General features: G+C 36.8%; 1 protein-coding gene across 1 annotated transcript in view; it reads right to left on the bottom strand.

The window, feature by feature from the left end:
* Positions 1-14,296, bottom strand: part of LOC127831436 (uncharacterized) — a 38,165-nt gene that overhangs the window by 16,613 nt on the left and 7,256 nt on the right. The window contains exons 2-3 of the mRNA XM_052356418.1: positions 2,126-3,189; positions 39-209 (exon numbers count right to left, since the gene is read on the bottom strand). Coding sequence (XP_052212378.1) covers positions 39-209; positions 2,126-3,189 — 1,235 coding nt within the window. The remainder of the gene's footprint in view (positions 1-38; positions 210-2,125; positions 3,190-14,296) is intronic.

Below are 14,296 nucleotides of genomic sequence, written 5' to 3'. Positions count from 1 at the left end.
TCATAGGCGTGAAAGAGACAACATTAACTTAAACTCACGAGTTTCATGAGATCGGCGGCAGGCGGTTGCACGTTGGCTCGTAGGTCATTGTGGAACTGTGTGATGAACAGCCGGTCCTGTATATTGACCCCTGACTTGGTCACGTCCCTGTTGTCCTTAAGGCACAGGGTGTGGCCCGGAAGACGTCGATATTCTGCCGTGCACGTTAGCTGCAACGTTAAGGCATGTGGTCGCAGCGTTACAAAGGATGAATGTTCTACTTATGAGCCTCGCTCGGGAAAACGGGGCGTAATGCATATAGGTCAAGTCCACACAGACGAATAAGGGGCCAATCTTTCTACTTTTTATTGTATTTCAATATTAATCGTTTATAATAAGTATCTTCGTCGCAAAACTCTCATTATGACGGAATGTGTCGTCCAAGATTAGCCTGGGCTGACTACACGTGCTAATGTGTCTTGTTCTGAGAAAATTGGGCTTAATGCATGTGCGTAAAGTGTCGTCCCAGATTAGCCTGTGCAGTCCGCACAGGCTAATCAGGGACGACACTTTCCGCTTTAATGGTATTTTTCGTTTAAAGGAAGTCCCTTTTTACCGAAAATCTAGTTTAAGCGGAAAGTGTCGTCCCTGATTAGCCTGTGCGGACTGCACAGGCTAATCTGGGACGACACTTTACGCACATGCATTATGCCCAGTTTTCTCAGAACGCGGCTCCTTTAAGCACATGCATTCCCTTCCCCCCATTTTCTTAGAGCGAGGCTCATGCATTTGTATGTTTGCCATTGACTACCGATAGCATATTCTTACAGTTTAACCAACCTACATTAACCCTTTGCATGCTGGGAAATTTGTCGTCTGCTAAAATGTCGTCTGCTTAATTTCTAAAATTAGCATTTTCTTCGATTTTTTTCAAAGAATACAATCAGAATAGCAAACAGTTTGGATCCTGATGAGACGCCACGTTCTGTAGCGTCTCATCTGGATCCAAACTGTTTGCAAAGACCTTCAATATCCGGTTCCTGCACTGAAAGAGTTAAGGCGAATTCCAAGATTCTTATTCTAAATGTTTTAAATTGTTAATGTTCGGATCAGGCCTTTTAGCTGATAGTTATCTTTACGAGAAAGCAAATTAACACATTTTTAATGTTATCCAAACTGTGCAAATTATAACGTCAAAACTATACCTTAGAGACGAATGCTTAATTAAAGGAACACGTTGAACTTAATTTATTGGGGCATCGTAATTCAAATAGTTGCTAAAACTATAAGTCATTATCAGCTGAAGACTTTATAATCACCTGCACTTTCATAGTTATTATCGTTTTCTAAGCTGTCAGCGAAATAAAGTGGTTTTGACACAAGGCGGTATATATTAATTTAATTTATTGACCCTTATTAGAAGTTGCGGTACAGTGGTGCAGTTAAAATACATCATTTGTCACTTATATGGTTAATTGATGTTCGGTGTTTCGCGGTCACTGACACATTCATTTTCTCTAAACAGTACGCAAAGGCTAACCAGGGAGGAAACGTTCAACTCTATGCTATTTTTTCGTTAAACGAATGTCTATTCTTAGCGAAAATCCAGGTCAGGCGGCAATCGTCTCCCCTTGCGGACTGCACAGGCTAATATGGGACGTCACTAAACGCACATGCATTAAGCTCCGTTTTCCCAAAGCGTGACCAAGCTTATATATCGCTTATGTGCAATTTATTCCGAGAATATGCTCATAGCATTTAGCGACATTGCATGCCAAAATATCATATTGACGCAACTTAAATTTGTGGTATGAGAAAGAGCCTCGAAGTTCATAAATCAATCAGAAATTAACTCGTCTAAGCAAAAAATAGTTTAATCATTTCTAAATATTTATTAAATGCGCCAAAACGTTCAATCATATACTAAATATATGCACAATTGATGCAGAAAAAAGCGTGCGTACTGAAGTGTATGCAGTAATTTTTGGAGCTCCATTATTCTGCAAAAAAATGTCAAACGGCAATTCTTCATGTCCCACAAACAAACATTATAACAATAAAAAGAAAATTATGTTAAAACACTGACCATCCAGCCTTTATAAAAATAACAATATACAATATCAAAAGGTAATAAGATTTTACTCACGGTATCTGCTGGAGTCGCCGATTGACGTGGAATGCTGGGCGTTTTTGGAGGGGCGGAAGTGGTTGGCGTCAGGCTCACTCTCGGCCCGGAACCGACGTTAATTCCCGGCAACGAACTTTGAGCTGCGTCACCAGTATTAGAAGATGTCCTAGGTCGACCAGAATCGACACCGACGCTGTTCCGATCGGTGTTAGACGTGAATCCACTACCGAAGATATTTCCGAAACGCATATTTGGAGCGCCGGCGTCTGCGTTTGTCCGAATAGCGTTGTTTGAGCGCCTCGCTATTTCAATATTTAAAGCCGTTGAGTCGGGCAGCTGAGATGTTATCCCTGCCTGATTATTACGGACATCGTTTTGAGTTCGCTGCCCTATAGACGACTTAATGTCGGCTGCTTGTTCAACTGGAAGGGAAAAGCTTTGAACTTGAGCGCCACCAATCATCGGCTGAAGCAGCCCGCCGAGATTTAACATAGTTCCGGCGTTAACGTCTGGCGTCTGACCTAGAAACACGCTGAATTGGTTAGAGGGGAGAGCAGGTGACGGCCGACCGTCACCTTGAAGATTTCCAAAATTTTGCGACAATTGCGGGGAGGTGAATCCTAAAGACGTAAACAGATTTCCAAGTGCTAAATTTGCGTCATTCGGCTGAGCCGCGCCGCTCTTCGGCTGTTGGAAAATCATTGGTGTAGAACTTCCGTTTCTTACTATGATAGTCAAGCCGTCGAATTTCCCCGGTAAAATTTGTTGCGATCCGGAAGGACTACTCAACAACCGTATCTGCGATGGATTATTGTCATTACCATTTAAAATCTGATTTTGCAGATTCTGTGTCGGTTGCAGCAATAAATTCACCGGACTCATAACGTTATTATTTACGCTGTCGAACCCAGGGCCGGAATTCATGCTATTCATAAGTCGTTGGGTGATTCTGTTCACGTTTTCGGACATCCGGCTCAGGAGGGAGCCCGACCCACTGGCCCCGGCCCCTTGCAGTAGACTCACCTGGTTCTGGACATTCTGCAATAACTGATCTTGCATTGGACGGTTTGGCCGCTGCATCCCTAAGACACGACGTGGATATACATGTATAGGTATAGTGATACAGATTTAATCGCAGGCTTGGACTCATTCGCATTTACTTTTATTTTGTGATATGTCGCGCATTAATTGAGTCGCGTTCTGAGAAACTGGGCATAATGTATGTGCGTAAAGTGTCGTCCCAAATTAGCCTGTACAGACAAATCAGGGGCGACACTTTCCTGCTATACGGTATATCTAGTTTCAAGGAAGTCCCTCATTACCGATAATTAAGTTTAGGCAGAAAGTTTCTCCCCTAAATAGCCTGTGCGATCTGCACAGGCTAATATGGGACGACACTTTACGCACATGCATTTAGCCCAGTTTTCTCAGAACAAGGCTCAATTAATAAATCGCATTGAATTATATTTTTTTAGCCTAGCTCAATTAAATGACGTGGCTTAATGCATCTGCGTAAAGTTTCCTCCCAGATATGTCTGAGCAATCGACATAAACTTATCAGGGACACCACTTTCCACTTTAAAGGCATTTTTCGTTTAAAAGAAGTTTCGTTTAAACGAAATTAAAGTCTATTCAAAACGTGTAGTTTCTGTTTAACCTGTGCGGACTGCACGGACCCATATTTTGCGACTCTTTGAATCAAGCCCGTTTTGTCTACAGCGATGCTAAAATAAACCGTATTGTATAATGTTCTATTAATTTCACTATTGCTGGCATAAAGCAATCACGGGCTGTATAGACGTTCGTTTGTATGACGTCATTTGATTGTGATTGTTTTGTGTATGTGTGTTGTTTTTTACATTAAAAAATATTTTCGTATCCTTCTGGCACCGCCTGTAGGTTGTTTAACTTCGTTTCTCGGAAGACTTGAAAACAAACGATAAGAAAGTGCAATATTTTGCTATAAGTTACAGTATAAATCCGATTTTCTGTCACTTAACCTGAGCAAATGACATCATCGGTGGCAATTAAAAATTAGCGTCGCTCTGGGAAAGCGGTGTTTAATTCGTGATCGTAAAGTGTCGCACAGATCGGCCTGTGCAGTCCGCAAATGTTAATCAGGGGTGACATTTCCGACTTAACTTGACTTTTTATAAGAATATACGTTCTTTTATACCTAATGATAAAATATGACATTTCTGCAGTGAAATAACAGCAGTGAAAATAAACAAATTGTTATTTGTTTCACCGGTGAAAATAACACATTTTCGGAACTGCTTTTTCTAGTTTTAGATAATTATATCAAGATTTGTATGCTCACGAGTTAATTAAAATCGGTATTTCTACCGAATAGAACAAATGTTCTTTTCATTTCACGCTTTTTTTTCGCCGTTTATTCACATTGTAAAAAAGTTTAACTGTAGAATTTCGCTGGAATAGTAACGTCATTTCGTCGAAAAATCGACGTCATTTTGGGTATTGAAATGTACTGAGGCACGCCTCGATTAACTTTTCAGCGAAAGGCTAACAGCTGTTTATTATTTTCTTGAAAAAATATTCCATGACAGCGGGAAGTATCGTTACTGATTAGACCGTTATTATGATAAAGTAAACGTATCACAAACCCGATTCCTTTTCTTCTTGTTAAAACCAACAATTCCTTCGTCTTGATTGATATGCTTTTGTTGACTTGTTAATTGAAGGTTTACGAACAGTAGAAAGACCAATTATAACAGGTGAATGCCGGCTCTTACATCATGTAATTAACACACAAATATCTTGAATGCGTTGAAAAACACTCTTAAATATAAGCACCATTGTTTTGCCAGAATGCGCAGCTTTTACCTAAAAAGGGCCTGCACTTTTCGGAGTCGTAATACCTGCAATAAATGTATAGCGACCGCATCGGACAACATCCGGACTTGTTGCCACGTACCGGTCACTTGCTCCCTAATAGGATATCATTTGCTCCCCAATAGGATATCATTAAACACTATTAATTGACTCTTGAATATCATCGACAAACGATTCGGAAGCTTACAAACTTGTCCACGGGAAATTGTATCGATGTACCTTTACTGTTCAGATGAAGTAAGGAGATACTCAAAAGCAGATGTCGTATCGAACCAAAGATCTACCAATAAATGAAGTGTACTATGATAATAAACTGTTAATAATTACACCACTGTGGATCGACGTGAATTAACTATTAAAAGGCCACTTGTATTATACTTGAAATAAACTTGGAGGAAATGTTTTAAATCGTTTAATCGATCGCAGAACAAATGCGCACTCAAATCAGTATAATTGAAATACGATTTGGTAACATTCACAAAATGTGTATTGTTCTGAGAAAATTGGGCTTAATGCATGGGCGTAAAGTGTCGTCCAAGATTAGCCTGTGCAGTCCACACAGGCTAATCAGGGACGACACTTTCTGTTTTTATGGTATTTTTAGATTCAAGGAATTCCCTCCTTACCGAAAATCAAGTTTAGGCGGAAAGTGTCGTCCCTGATTAGCCTGTGTGGACTGCACAGGCTAATCTGGGACGGCACTTTACGCACATGCATTAATCCCAGTTTTCTCAGAACGCGACTCAAATTGTTTCAAGACAGGTGGTAGCTGGCTATCCGGTAGAGTAAATCGAGTTGGAACATTACTTTCGTGGCAATCGAAATTAAACAGTCCTTTCCATAGATTTTGAAGTTTTTGCATTGAAGTTTAAAGAATAAATAATCTAAATAAACACGAAATAAACATAGTTCGTGAACATATTTCGTGAGAATGGTACATGGATGGGTTTAATACACAGTGGTCACACAATGTTATGCATATAGGTTTACAAATATAGGTATAATTACATATTTCTGACCTTATTTTTTTGTAAAAATGTATTTCTATTTAACACTACATATATATGACATTTTCTCTTATTTTAAAGCATGTTAAACAATACATGGCTAGCTTTCTTAATACAGTTTTGTTTGAGCTATTAAGTAGTTTAATAAACTTGAACATATTTGGCCGGATTCTATAATATTTCGGAATTAATGCATTCCTAACATCATTATAATAAGGACATTTAAGAACAAAGTGAAATTCATCCTCGATGTCATTAAGGTTACATAATATACATTTGCGTTGATCTCTGTCAATATTCTGGTGTCTGCCCGTTTCTATGGATAATTTGTGAGAGGACAAACGTAATTTTGCAATAATGTTCCTATGGTTTTTGTTGTCAACAATATCAAGATACGATGATCTTTCAAAAACCGGTTTGAGTTCCTTATATAGGATCATTGAGCTACACGACGTCACACTGACATCCCAGTTGGTAATATACTGGTCTCGTAATCTGTTTTTGAATAACGGGAGTATTGTAGTATATCAGGCAAGGCTTAGAATAATATAACGGCGAGGCTTGCCGAGCCGTTATTTTATTCGGCCGAGCCTGATATATTACAAAACGATGGGAGAGGGACCTGTTTTTCTGTTTATCATACCACATGTTTCTAAAAATCTGCAAAACTATCCATTTTTTATATTTAAAATGTACGGATTCCCGCTGATTTTGCTGATCCGGCTTTTACACGTTGACATAAATGTAGCAACGGCGTTCGAAAAGACGACACGAATAGTCGCTTATTTTAAACATCGCATAGAGAAAAAAAGTTGTTTGCACTACGAATGAGAAGAGTACACCCGCTTTAATATAAACGTCTTGAATTGGAGAACAGGAATGGACTGCAGCGATAAATTTAATCGAAGAACACACTTCACCGAATAGTTTGGAGACGCCATTTTTGAGATGTGTATTGAAATTGACATTTTGATGATGTTGTCAATATTGACATGAGCGTGTTAATTCGTTTGTTAAAACGTTGAGGATTAGCATACAGTTATCATTTGCCTTGACTTTCTGTGCAACACTTGCGAGTGCAATGACTATATCGATATTTAAGACTTATTGTCCCATTGATGACGTCATTTAACTTTGTAGTGCGGGCTGTGGTTATTTTTACAAAAATAAACGTTTTTGTGATTTACGACTTTAAACTAGAATAAAATATATGCGTTCTTGGTATTAAATTGTTTGTTTTGTTGAACCTGATTAATGTTGATAGAAATTGTTGACTTTATTGCAAATCCCACGTAACACCAAACATTGACTGATATAAGAACTTCCTGTTGACCATGATATAAAAAAATATATCAGGCAACGTTATATCAGGCAGATATCAATGCGGTGGTATGATAAAATATAGGGGTTATGCAAGTAGCGCGTGAATTAATAATCAAATAATCAAAATGCTTTTGATTTGATTTGAAATTATCAGAAATTATATTGAGTGGCAATAAGTTGAAGTTATGCTACAATGCTGGAATAAACTGTCAAGATTGTGATGTAATTGTGCAGTGTAAAGTGCGAGTTATGATATTGAAAGTGATGGATTGCAAGTGTTTGTGATTGTGAGTGTTGGACCTTTTGACGTACGAATCTCTTCTGCTGGTGTATTGCAAGTGTTTGTTCAATAGAAAAAACGTTCTGTCTTAGCCTTAGCGTTTTCATGGTAATGTCAAATTCCTTCAAACCCCAGATCGCACCAGAAACAGCAAGCGAGCGCTCAGTTCGCCCGATAACGAACTCATAAACGACCTCAATCGCCCAAATTACTTCCCGGCTATCATGGAATCTCCAACAACACTATCACCCTGTGAGTCGACATTATCTCTCTCCGAAGAAGCAATCCAGAAAATATCTGACACCCTGGAAGCTAAATTTCGTACACACATTGAATCAATCGTAGAAAACGTGGTTTCGAGTGTAATGTCTATGTTCAACTCCAAACTGGAAGACTCTAGAGCAAGCTAATAATCTGCTTAGTACCGAAAACTCGGATTTGAAGGCCAATATTAGTCTACTGGAATCGAAACTCGATGACCAAGAACAGTACTCCAGGCGAAATCTAGTTCGTGTTTCTGGTATAAAGGAAAATCAATCCGAAAACACGGATGATCTGATTCTCAAACTGTCTGATGCGATCGGTTCCGGCCTGTCCCTGACAGAAATTGACCGATCTCACAGAGTCGGCAAACCTAATCCAAGCAAACCCCGGGAAATTATAGTCAAGTTTACCTTATACAGAGCCAGACAAAAACTGTACCTAAGCCGATAAAAACTGAAAGACGTTGGCTATAAGAGCACGTTCATCAATGAGGACCTTACTGCCAAGAGAAGCTCCCTGCTATTCAACGCAAGGGCCCTAGTGAAATCGGGTCGCCTACTTGGTGCATGGTCATCTGACGGTACCATTTTAATCAAGGACTCGAAGTCGAAAATCCACAGAGTCAGCAACAATGTTTACGTAGAGTCATTCAGATCCGACGACTCGAATCGCTGAATCTATAATAAATTCCAATCAACCAAACACTTAAGGTATCGTCGATCGAATATTATATTATAAGGATATACAAAGTACCTTTTTTAACAGTCATCAAGATATGTTGTTGTTGTTGTTTTATAAATACACAATCTTATTTTTTCTATCACAACACGCTTGTAACATGATTATTGTCTTTACTACCTAAGTTTTTCCAAATGTTGTTCCGTTATAAAAACATGAGTTCCAATTGTTGTCAAGTTATACCAATAATCAATAAGTCGATGTTAAATCAGTATATTAAGATATAAAACTTAATCGGTGCTTGTACCTGTTTTAAATCTTGTATATACTTAACCCACACATTTCTACGTAAAGGTTATTCTTTCTTTCGAATAGACTGAGGCAGTGCTATCTTGTCTATAAAATGCATGTGATATGATCATATGTGCTATTGTGTCGGTAGTTGCTTTGTTGTGTGTGTATTTAGATGTGTTTTACTATTTTCGTGTATGAAATGTACTTTTGCCCCCCCCCCCCCCCCCTCCACTTGCATCCTCAATCGTTAAGTCCATTAAACATTTAACATTCTTCTTTACGTAATATGCTTATTACACCACTTTTAATGGCTATTTGTTTAATTATAAATATTTATATACCAAATATCTAAATCTAATAAATGCATAGAACACGCAAATTAGATTAAGCATATACTTTCACACTCACTAGTAAACACGTGATTTGTAATAACCATTTTTTGCCTTGAGAAAGCCATGACAGCGATAAACAGTTTTTAATAAAATGCAGCTTTAATCAATCAATTTTATTGAGTATGAATAGCAATTTTCGGATTTAATGGTAAACCGAACCTTTGCTACAAGGCATTGTATAACGATAATCACGAAATTTATGTGTTTTACGAAGTAGTTCACAGATCAAGCCCTTGATTGCTCACTTACGTCATTATGCACGAGATTCTTAGTCATCTGTATTTACAACGCAAACACCGTGGCTGCCATGAACAGATCTTTCTAAAATGTATCTACTATTACTTTTATTGATTACGAATAGTGATTTTTTCAGATCTTTTTGAAACTATTATATCACGTTACATCACGTAATGACACAGGTCACTGGGTTTTTGTAATAGTATTGCTATTCTTTTAAAGCAATCATAATCCTCTTTATCCCTGTGTATCCCGAAAATAAAGTGTCGTGAGCTTATTTAACAGATAATAGCCGTGTTTAATTGGGATAAGATAAGCTATGACTGAACTCACCAATTATAAACATATTTAAGATCTTCTGACTCCAATTTATTGTAGCTTATTACTGTAGCTATTGATATTGTGAATGCTGTTACATGTTATGCTGTTGTTTATGTTAACATTTCTCGTGTACATATATTCTGACCACTATTTACTACAGCTATTGATGTTATGCTTGTTGTTAATCGTTTTGCTGTCTTTATGTTAAACGACACTTATCATGGTACACTATTGACTTTATTCTTTATATATACGCTTTAAAATACTCTCTTCCATTGTTTCTTTTTAAATATCTTGTCACTTGTAGTTTTGTCAACTAGAATTAAAAAGCTATAGATCGTTGTTTATGCTAGCTTTCAACTAACAATATGCTTAAATACTTTTACTAAACCTATATTATCCAACTGTCTCACCCCCTTTATGTTTCATTTTCTTATCCTTTTTGATTTTTGTGCATATTTAGTCCTGTCCAGCATATGTAAAGAAGTTGCACGAAATGTAATTTATTTTGGTAAAACCTCAGGGCCATTCAGTCATTTATGTTTGTGTGTTAAACTTTTACCTAATGGGTAACGATATTGCTGCTTATCGAATGACTGTGGGGTTATTTAATTCAAGTAAATATTGTCGTCGTAAAAAATATTTTACATGTGGAGTGCAACAAGCGAATTCGTACTACTTTTTCTCACCCTTTTCGGGCTATCGCGCGCTTTTTCAGGCTGCATTACTCGACCGCTTGTCTTTGAAATGATTCTGATATTAATTGACGCTTTACGTTTTCTTTTATTTTTATCAGGGGATATTGAGTTATATCCAGGACCCGATTACAAGGAACTCAGTTTCTTGCATTTGAACATGCGGTCAATACGTAACAAACTCGATTATGTAGCAAGTAATCTGTGTAATTTTGACATTTTATGCTTCACGGAAACTCATCTAACTGATGTTGTTCCCGATAATGTTTTAACAATTGAAGGTTTTAATACAGGTTTTCACCGTAAAGATTATACACCTGACTCCAGCGGCTTATTAATTTATGTAAATGAGTCTTTATTGTCGCGGCGTGTTATTGAGTTAGAATGTCCAAGTGTGCATTCATTATGGATTTAACTTAATACTGGCTACTTTTCCGCTTTACTTTGCTGCTTTTATCGTCCCCCGAACTCAAATGTATCTTTTTGGAATGACCTCGAAACTATTATTGACAAAGCCTTTGATATGAACCAAAATGTTATTATGCTTGGTGATATAAATGAAGACCAACTCAAAAACTATACCCGTCTTAAACAGTCATTGGCAATATTTAATTTAAGAAACGTCATAACTGAAGCAACTAGAGTCACTGCCAATACTTCTACATTAATTGACCCAATAAATGTCTCCGATAATTTAATTGTATTGAACAGTGAGGTTATATCAATTGGTAATTCCGTAAGTGATCACCATACCAAGGCTGCGCACATTAAAGTTCCGACAGTCATAAGTAAACCGATGCAGATACATGTTTGGTTGTACAAACGAGCTGATTTTCAACGTCTTAACAATTTAATAAACATAGAAAATTGGAATTTTATAACAATGATGAGTGTAGATGATGCTACCACTTTATTCACGGACAAACTTTTAGAACTAATGAAATTATGTATTCCATTTAAATTAGTTACAGTCCGTCCCAATGATAAACCTTGGTACGACTCTATGATACGTACATTTTCACGTAAACGCGACTGACTTAAAGCTACCGCTATAAAACAACCTTCTGAAAACAACTGGGCTGAATTCAAACACGCTCGTAACAGAGTCAACAATATGATTAAGCATGCAAAGTAAAAATTTACTCCAATATTGAAAATACATTAATTGATTTAAAATCAAGCAATTCCAGGCAATACTGGAAGATGTTAAAACATCTCATACACTCGCATTCACATTCTGATGTGATACCCACCCCTAAAATCGGTCGACTTACATGGAAACGTAACTATATATATTTCTGAAAAAGAGAAAGCAACGTGCTTAAACAATTATTTTGTTTCCATTTCAACTTTAAATTCATCTTCGGGAGTTCTTCTCGCCCCTACTCAGTTTCCATTTGCCAGTTTGCAAAATGTGTCGATTACTGAAACTGAAATAATCGATATAATCAAAATTTTAATAACCAACAAAACTGTTGGTGAAGATTTAATCAGTCATCTTGTTCTTAAGCGTACTTGCGAGTCTAGTTCAAAACCGTTATGCCTTTTGTTTAATAGCTCACTACAAGAATGCACATTTCCTTCATTATGGAAAAATGCAATTGTGATGCCCTTATTCAAAAAGGGTGACTCGAACATACCTTCAAACTATCGCCCAATCTCTCTATTAAGCTGTTTAGGAAAACTTATGGAGCGTGCTGTATATAAACACTTGTATAACCATTTTATTGCACACAATTTAATTTATTGCAAACAATCAGGATTTCTTAGAGGGCACTCAACAGTCTACCAACTCATTGATATATTTGATCAAATAGCTCGATCTATTGACGACAAGAAACTTAATTGTATGATATTCTGCGATATATCCAAGGCGTTCGACCGTGTTTGGCATCGAGGTCTTTTATTCAAACTTAAACAAAATGGCATAAGTGGAAATATACTACAATGGATAGAGAGTTACTTGTCTAACCGTACCCAAAGAGTACTTGTCGGCTCAGCAAAGTCGCAGTCATTAGAAGTAAATGCCGGTGTACCCCAGGGCTCAGTATTAGGACCGTTGTTTTTCTTGATTTACGTTATTGATATTGTAGAAAACCATTTAAGTATTACCCGACTGTTTGCTGATGATACTTTATTATCATGTACCACATCTGTATTAGCTGATCTCGAGGGTATTTTAAATCATGATCTATGCCTAATTAACGTATGGGCAAAGCGTTGGCTTGTTGATTTTAATCCCCAAAAAACCGAAGCTATTCTATTCACAACACAAAAGAATATTCCTTTTCCCAAGTTAATGTTTGGTAATGTACCCGTAACATTTGTTGATGAACACAAACATCTCGGTCTTACGCTTAGCAGCGATGGTAAATGGAACACCACATAAATAATATACTGACATCCGCGTCGAAAATCCTCGGCGTTATGCGTAAAGTTAATACAAACTATCAAGAAAATGTCTAAATCAAATATATTTTACACATTTGCGGCTATTATTAGAATACGCGTGTGTTGTATGGGACGGTTGTACATTGTACGACAAGGAATTACTTGAAAAAAATCCAAACTGAAGCCGCGCGTATTGTCTCAGGCCTAACCAGATCCGTCTCACTTAGAAACCTTTACACTGAAGTTAAATGGCCAAGTCTAGAAAAACGACGAACTTATCTAAAACTAATTAATATATACAAAATGCATAACGGCCAGTGTCCCAATTACCTTACTAACCTTCTCCCACCAACAGTTCATGAACAATCCTTTCGTAATCTTAGAAACGCGGAAGACTATACTATTTTATCAAGAAGAACTTTTCTTTATTCGCGCTCGTTTTTACCATCTGCAATTAGTCTATGAATTTCGTTACCTATTGATATACGAAACATTGACACCATTTCGATGTTTAAAACTTCATTGAAACAATTATTTAATTTATGCGAAGATAATCCTCAATACTTTTACACTGGGGATAGACACTCATCAATTTTACATGCCCGTTTAAGAAATAACTGCAGCAACCTTAACCCAGACTTATTCAATAATCATTTAAAAACACTCCCCTATGTGCGTGCGGAAATGATGTTGAAAATGTTGAGCATTACTTCTTTCGTTGCCATACATACCATTTGCAGCGAATAGCTCTATTATTGCGCTAAGATCGTTTCATCCCCTAAAATGTGAGATGCTCCTTTATGGTAAGCCTTCTCTAAATTATGAAAACAACACCATCATTTTTAACGAAGTTAAAAAATATATTACTACGACAAAGCGATTCATTACTTAGCTAACTCTTTTTTTTTATATTTTGCTGGACAGGGCTTATTACTTATTACTATATTACTATCTTTGGTACTATCATTATTAATATCCTTCATTGTATAAGATATCTGTATATTTTCTATAAAATCATTATTATTATTTCGTTTTATTATCATTATTACTATTAGTATTACTATTCTTGGTAACTACTGTTATTATTAGTAGTACTGTTGTCATCATATAATAAATATAATTATTAGGATTTATGGTCTCAATTATATAATGTGTAAATGACATGATTAATATTTTATGTAAGTCTGTCACCATTACAACATGTTAAAACTATTGCAAGGGAAAAACCCCCGATAATGTTGAAGAACTTCAGGTCTAACCCTTTTTCCATTATGTATGTATGGACCAATGTATATATTTGTACAATGTCATTACTTGGAAATAAAATATGTTTAAAGTATTACTTAAAACAAAAAACACAACTCCGTGTGTTTCAAAGTATTCCCAATAATATACTGTTCTATAACGTCCGTTGTAAATTTGGCATTACTGGTCATGTACGTAATTCCGGCCAC

This window comes from Dreissena polymorpha, chromosome 5 (genome assembly GCF_020536995.1).
Source record: "Dreissena polymorpha isolate Duluth1 chromosome 5, UMN_Dpol_1.0, whole genome shotgun sequence".
In the NCBI taxonomy this organism is placed as follows: Eukaryota; Metazoa; Mollusca; class Bivalvia; order Myida; family Dreissenidae; genus Dreissena; species Dreissena polymorpha.
Note: the sequence above shows the minus strand (reverse complement) of the source record. Positions and strands in the feature narration are given on the sequence as shown.